The sequence below is a fragment of the Lipotes vexillifer genome, unplaced genomic scaffold (assembly GCF_000442215.2).
Source record: "Lipotes vexillifer unplaced genomic scaffold, Lipotes_vexillifer_v1.1 scaffold454, whole genome shotgun sequence".
Classification (NCBI taxonomy): domain Eukaryota; kingdom Metazoa; phylum Chordata; class Mammalia; order Artiodactyla; family Lipotidae; genus Lipotes; species Lipotes vexillifer.
The window spans coordinates 2,087,410-2,095,316 of NW_006779481.1; the positions used below are offsets into that span (position 1 = coordinate 2,087,410).

Consider the following 7,907-nt stretch of genomic DNA (forward strand, 5'->3'; position numbering starts at 1 on the left):
CTACCCAGGTATTATATGTACTGTGGCACAAATCTATTAGTTTAAATCTGCTTTCATAGTGCAACTGTAGTCTTTTACAGAACAAGTTATAATTACATCTTTATTCTACTTTAAAAAAAAATGTTATATCTGATATGCCTACATATTCATTTAGTTTTATAGCGTTTGAATTTTTTAGCTCCTGGTTAATACTAGCCCTGAAGGAGAGTTAGAGAAGATTTTCATTTATGGTCTCATAAGCAGCTTCCAAGGGACAGCTGATATATCAATAGGGCAACTGAAGGCAGGCACCAGACTGAGAAGAGTAGTTTTGTTTTTTTTTTTAATAGATCTTTATTGGAGTATAATTGCTTCACAATACTGTGTTAGCTTCTGTTGTACAACAAAGTGAACCAGCTATACATATACATATATCCCCATATCCCCTCCCTCTTCGTCTCCCTCCCACCCTCCCTATCCCAGCCCTCTAGGTCATCGCAAAGCACCGAGCTGATCTCCCTGTGCTATGCTGCTGCTTCCCACTAGCTATCTGTTTTACATTTGGTAGTGTATATATGTTGATGCTACTCTCACTTCGCCCCAGCTTACCACCCCCCCCGCACCCCGCCCGTGTCCTCAAGTCCATTCTCTATTTCTACGTATTTATTCCTGCCTTGCCACTAGGTTCATCAGTACCACTTTTTTTTTTTTTTAGATCCCATGTATATGTGTTAGCATACGGTATTTGTTTTTCTCTTTCTGACTGACCTCACTCTGTATGACAGACTCTAGGTCCATCCACCTCACTACAAATAACTCAATTTGGTTTATTTTTATGGCTGAGTAATATTCCATTGTATATATGTGCCACATCTTCTTTATCCATTCATCTGTTGATGGACACTTAGATTGCTTCCATGTCCTGGCTATTGTAAATAGTGCTGCAATGAACATTGTGGTACATGTCTCTTTTTGAATTATGGTTTTCTCAGGGTATATGCCCAGTAGTGGGATTGCTGGGTCATATGGTAGTTCTATTTTTAGTGTTTTAAGGAAACTCCATACTGTTCTCCATAGTGGTTGTATCAATTTACATTCCCACAGTAGTTCTGTTAATAGTGTGACAATGGGACTGGAATTTATAGCCACTTTCTGCCCCTATTATGAGATATGCTTTTTTTTTTTCCAGAAGATTAGAGGGAGAGTCCTTTACTGACCTAATAACCTCACAGTACATCTTTAGATGAGACCAGTTGTAGGGAATATATAAATAATAATTAATTGCCTTAACTCTTTTACCTTATACCCTATCATTTTGTGCTCCCTGATGGGTTTCTTTTTTCAGGTGGACAATGTGATAGTTCTGTTGTAGAGAGATTTTTGGATGTGCTCTCTAAGGGCTTATGGAATAATATATTCTGGGCCAAAAACTAAATATATCTTACTTATGTCATACAAACTGATGTCTGTGTGATGATAGTTCATATGGAAACAAAATATTAACGTAAGTGTTTCCTAACAGAAATTCTTAGAAACTCCCATTGTTTATGGAAGATGTTACTTAGTAAAAAATTAGTTTGTCTTTTATATTCAAAAATAAATTTTCAGTTGTATGTGTAAACAACTAATAAAAAATATTTGCAATTAAACTACCATTTGCCGCATAGGATTTTATAATCAGTGCAAACTGGAAAACTTGCTCCTTCACATTTTTTTCTACCACTTTACAGTCATATTCAGGATTTTGTTACGTATCAGAATCTCAACTGTTCTCACAGCTTGGTCCATGCAATATTTTGTTATCCTCAGTTAAATATGAAAGCATGTTCTTTCAGGGATTTATTAACAATTTAGCCCTTTTCAGGTTTAAATCCAGAAAAAATATCCTATTGCACAATTTGGGGGGATAAAAATACTGGAGTAAACAAATATTTTGAGGGTCTACTATGTGCAAGAAGACAAATCCAAACAAAACAAAAACTTGTGGATGTATAAGTGTAGGACTATGTCTTACAAACAATGATGTCCTTCAAAGCATTTACAAATGCTTTTAAAGAGGTGGGACATATACATATGTAATTCATAATTCCCAAGTAAGATTCATAAAGCATATTAGTAATCAGCATAAACAAAAAGTACTTAAGTCAAGGAAGGACTAGATGACCATATAGTATTGTACTGTGTACTCAGTCAATTGATTAATTGTCATATAAGAGAAGCTTTATGAAAGAGGTAGATTGTGATCTATACCTTAAGGGATGGAAAGGATTTGGAAAAATGGAAAGGACTTGATAGAGCTTCCCAGATGAAGGGAATAATGTGAGCCAAGGTGGGGGTGAGCATAGCGTATTATTGAGATAGTGATGATGTGGCTGGCCTGATGAAGTTAAGGGTTTAAACTGGGGAGTAGTGGAATCAAGCTTTGTACGTAGGATTTGGCCAATTTATGGATGGGTTTGAAAGCTAATCAATGGAATTTGAATTTCTTCCAGGTACCTCTTAGGAGCAAGTAAAGGGAAGTGATGTCAAGAAAATGCTGTTTGGGGAGGATGAAAGGTATTGTACAGCTTGGGAGGAACGGGGAGAGACTGACACAGAGAAATCTTGCAGTAAGCCAAGAGGCCCGCGTACGGCAAAAAAAAAAAAAAAAATCAGTAGGAACAATTGTGATTATCCTGTGACCTTTAAATTTTTCGTCAGAACATTAAAAACTGTCTTACTGCCAGTTATAAATGTATAGGAAAATGAAAAACAGTAAGACCAATATTTACTTAGTACACTGCAATTAGAAACATTGGAAATGAAAGTATTTTATTTTTCTGTAAAATACTTATTAGGAGTAAACAGTTTTCACTGTCTTCTTTTTGTCCTGTAACTTACAATACAGAGTGATCATCTTTCTATGACTTAGTGAATTGTCATACTTCTAAGTTTGGATCAGCTTCCAACATTTTATCCTTTGCATTTTTTAAAATAAATAAATAAATTTGTTTATTTATTTATTTATTTATTTTTGGCTGCATTGGGTCTTTACTGCTGCATGCGGGCTTTCTCTAGCTGCGGTGAACGGAGGCTACTCTTCGTTGCAGTGCGAGGGCTTCATTGTGGTGGCTCCTCTCGTTGCGGAGCACAGGCTCTAGGCGCGCGGGCTTCAGTAGTTGTGGATCGCGGGCTCTGGAGTGCAGACTCAGTAGTTGTGGCGCATGGGCTTAGGTGCTCCACGGCATGTGGGATGTTCCCTGACCAGGGCTCAAACCCGTGTCCCCTGCATTGGCAGGCGGATTCTTAACCGCTGCGCCACCAGGGAAGTCCTCCAAGAGTTCTTTTAAAATGAAATTTTTTTACCAGTATTACTTCTTCCAGGGCACCATTATCCACTTTGTCAACAACCACTGTCCTCTTTAAGTCATAAAGTTCACCTGCACCAAAGTCAGCTGGTTGCAGATCTAGAGTCTCTTCACTGGTGGCACTGTCAACATTCCCATGCTCATCTACTTCTTCTAGAACTTCATTCTGTTCAACTCAAATTCCACTTTTGGCATTATCACTTTTAATTCTTTGCTACATTTTCATTTTTGTTGGCCAATGCCCTCTCTCAGTCATCTATTTTTGTAAAATACTATGTAGATTTATCACTGGAAGACAGGAGGTAAGACAACCACAAGCTTTGTTGTCTGAATGTGAACTGAGTAACAGATTCACAGTGACCAATCACCAAGGACTTTGAAAGAAGAGACATCATGGGTCACCGACCTTGATGCTCATCTGTTATTTATGTAGTGATTTGTGGGCTGAAGAGCTAGAGGGCAAAATTTCTATTTCATGCAATTATTCACAGTTCATATACCATAGTAACTGAAATCTGAACTCTGTTTGAAGGATTAGTGTTATTTAACAAAATGGTGGTAACTGAAATTCATGCATATTGGAAACATTCAAAGAAAGGATTGTCCATGTATTTTTATACTTGAAAATCTTTTATTTGTCACCTCTTAAGCTTCTCTGCAACAAAAATGTACACAAATTAGAATTTTAACTGTTTTACGTCCTTGATTCTTAAGTAGTAAAAAAATTCTGAGCTGATTAACATTACAATTATTACTATAACTGACCAAACAACATAAATAGTTTAAATCAAAAGTAAAAATTTATCAAAAATTATCTCAGTCTGATGAATTGGGCTATTTTCCTTTCATTGAGACCATATATCTTTGGCTGAGTATTGTTTTCTGCTGGTATGAGACAGAGTTTAGGATCAGTAATATTCCTGTTTTTCATTTCTATAGATATAATCCCTGAGAAAATGTGTTCACATAGACAACTAGATGGGAATGAGAGGAATTTTATTATAGCAGTGCCATTCATTTTGTGGATTCTTTCCAAGTTATTTGTCAAAAATGCTCTTTAACTTTTGATGAAAACAAGGAATTGGAAACATTCTGACTTGTGAAAGCACTTGTTACCCAGTCATCGGAATGTTTTATTTTCCTGGAAGCATACCAAAAAGGCTTTGCCAAGACATAGCAACTCCAAGGCAGCCACATATACCTACCTGTGCTGGTTGTATACTGTGCAACTCCTGAGACAGTGTTCACATGGCACTCTACTTGGATGGAATGAGCTGGAATTATGCAGTGCACAACTTACACAGCTGTATGTGGTGGCCTTATAAATTATACCTATTTTTTTTTTACTTAACACCAACTTGTTCTATCCAGTACGTTAAATGAAGTACACAAAATTTTCTGTATATACTGGCACATTTACATATATTGATAATGATTATCACAATTAGCGTACCGAACATTTAATGACATAGCAATACTTAGTGGAAAGATGTATTAATAAGGTAAAAACAACAAATAAAATTGTTATTTTTAGAAACCAAGTCTTTTGAAAAGCTCAGTATGATGTCAGAAGGACTCCAACTCCATGCCAAGCTCAGTATCTGCCAAGAGTCTTTATGTCTCATCTCCACGGTGGCTCTTTATTTTCCTAAGACTTGGATTCACAGATGGCACACTTGTTTTCTTGAACAGTGTCATTAATTTATTTAACTTATGAATGCTAATTACATGTTTCTGAGTGCATCGAATCTATTAGCATTTGCAGTGGTCTTTTTGATAAAGCATGTGGTAAAGAGGAACTGCTCCTGCCCATACCCTTCAGGACCTTCTCTTGGCAGGTTGAAGCAGTCTAATACATACTGATATGCACTTTTTGGAGTCTTTTTTTTTGAGATATAATTGACGTATAGCCCATATACACTTTTAAGCAATAATTCACAACCAGGGAACATCAGGCAATGGAAGCAAAAGTATGAATTGGGCTCTGCAGCAATCTGAAATAACAGAACAAATGACAATATAGTGAATTCTGTTATTCGAGAATCATTTATTACATGCTGTTATGATTCTAGAAGCCCCTCCTCTGAGTTAGGTAGAGCCTATATTTACTACACATCAAACTTGGCACCATAGCCACAAACAGCCATTGCCACACTTCAATGACAACCATGGGAAGAATGCCCCATCTTCAATCAATCGCAATTGTGTCCTTGAATGACAACACCAACAATAACATCACTGTCCATGAAGGACAAAGTGTCTGTAATTACAGTTAACTACAAAGTTCATGATTTTTGAAGAAATGTTAATAAGATATTAATTTCCAAACTGAGGTTGTAATGGAGAATTAAGTGTAAATATCCTTTCATTATAATAGCTAACATTTATATACCACATCCTAAGTGCTTTCACTGTCATAATTTTATCTTTCCAATATCCTTATGTTAGTTGAGAAAGTACTGATATTTTCTGTTTTACAAGTCAGGAAACTCAGGATCAGAGAAGTTTAGTTAAGCTACATGATAGATAAGTGGCAGAGAAGAATCTTAACCCTGAAACAAAATCTCATATACTTTTCTTCTCTACTAAACTGTTTACCAGATGTTCAGATAGTAAACCTTTCATTTTTCTTCCATTTTGGGTCCAACATACACTCTTCTTCTTGTTTTTTTTTAAAAATATATATATATGTATTTATTTAGGCTGCACCGGGTCTTAGTTGTGGCACTCCAGGATCTTCGTTGTGGCATGCATGCAGGATCTAGTTTCCCAACCAAGCATCAAACCCCACCCCCCTGCATTGGGAGCGTGGCATCTTACCCACTGGACCACCAGGGAAGTCCCCAACAGTATGTTCTTCTAATTGTGCGAAAGAATCACCTGATGCCCTTGACTAGAATGCAGATTCTAGTATCCCACATAATTCAGTTGAGTTGGTCTGACATGTGGAATTAAAATAAAATCACCCAAATGAGAACGGAGGCCATTTATTCAGATCTTGCTATAGCAAGAGACTCAGGACCATCATTTGCCTTTGATAGAAGCTCAAAGGCAGATAGGAGAGCGGGAAAGCTTTATAAAAGTGGAAAAAAGGGGAAGGTCTCAGGTATACGTTGGAGGTTGTTGGCCTGGGAAAGCTGGAATCCAGCTACTAGAATCAGAGTATTTTATGTGATTGGTATGGGGAGCATATTTGGCTTTCTCTGACTGGCCCCAAGTTGAAAGTAGGGGTAAAAATAGGGAAGTTGGCAGTCATTGACCACCTCCTTACTGTTCTGGTCCAATTGCTGCAGAAGTTGTGGTTTGGCTTCCTGGACTTATTATGCGGTTCAGAGTTCTTTTGTCATATACAGTCTGGCCATTGTCTGTTTGTATATTGTCTCTCAGACCATATTCTGAGAAACACACTGGGCCTCTGGTGTTCCTTTCATCCTGGTCTCCTTCCTCCCTTAAGCTGGCTAGACTATAAACTCCGCGCGAGCTGTGGACCATCTTTCACCACGCTATTACCAGTGCCTAGGCACTCAATAAAATCTTGCATATGAATGAATGGAAATGAAAATATTTGATATTGCCTTTTGTAGGAACAAGAACATGAACTTTGTGGTATAGCATATGTACGTCTTGATTGGACTGGCTGCCACCAGGAAGAAAGGCTGGAGGCTGCTCCTTCCAGCTACTCTGTTCTAAATACTGTAACCTGAATCCTTGGCCCTGGCTGCTCTCAGTTTTTCTCAAAGCTCCAAGTTAACCCACAGTGTACACATCAGGCCCAGGGGCTTCCCCAGCACTCCTCCAGAATGCTCTGCTGGGGGCGGGATGGAGTTCGTGGGAAAGCGGCAACTACTTCTAGCATTTTGAAGGCAACCTGAACCCCAGACCTTTAAGTTTGCTGCATTCTCTCCAACCCCGACCCCCAATTCCACTCCATCATTAGGGCCTGGGCTGGGGAGAGCTACTGAAAGAGGGAAAAGGGGGCCCCCCAGCCCCTATATATGGTCCTAATTCAGGACTTAAGAGCGTTTGTCTAGAGAGAAAACGCTCGGCAGTGTCTGTGTGTGGGGTGGGGATGGGGGACAGGTCCCGGGAGAAGGGCAGAAGCTAGCAGCGCGGGCGGTCTCCTCGGGGAAGCCGTCCCACCTGCTGCCTGGGAGCCCGCCGGGGTGGGGCCGCAGCCACGCACCCGCGCGCCCACCCCGCCCCTGCCCGCAGCGCGGCCCAGCCAGACGGAGTTCCCGCGAGCTGTCCCGCGCCCCAGGCGCGTGGGGGGCCGTTCGGCTGGAGGCGGGGAGCAGCCGGGGCACCAAAATAGGAGCCGCTTGTGGGCTGGAGCTGCACTAGCAGGCAGCCTCCGCCGCGCCTCTTCCAAAGATGGTCAGAGGGTCCGGAGGCGCCCCCGCCCCCGCTCGCCGCTAGCCCACGGGCCCGCAGCGCGACCCGGAGCCGCCGCGGGAGGTGAGTGCGGGGCAAGGCCAGCCGGCGGGGAGCTAGCGGGGCCGGGCGCGGGGGAGCGAGGCCAGCCCGCGGCACAGGCGCGGAGACAATGGCCGCCCGGGCGGCGGGCCGGGGCGGGCGCGGGGC

The 7,907-nt window shown here is 40.9% G+C and overlaps 1 protein-coding gene across 2 annotated transcripts in view; it reads left to right on the forward strand.

Annotated features, from left to right (window-relative positions):
* The first annotated feature begins 2,501 nt into the window (after positions 1-2,501).
* KLHL23 (kelch like family member 23) overlaps positions 2,502-7,907 on the forward strand; it is a 23,430-nt gene continuing 18,024 nt past the window's right edge. Inside the window, exon 1 of one of the 2 annotated variants that reach the window (XM_007452626.1) lies at positions 2,502-2,535. In XM_007452626.1, the coding sequence (XP_007452688.1) occupies positions 2,502-2,535 (34 nt within the window). Of the gene's footprint in view, positions 2,536-7,578; positions 7,782-7,907 lie in introns of those variants that run through there. The other variant, XM_007452627.1, reaches the window with a different exon arrangement.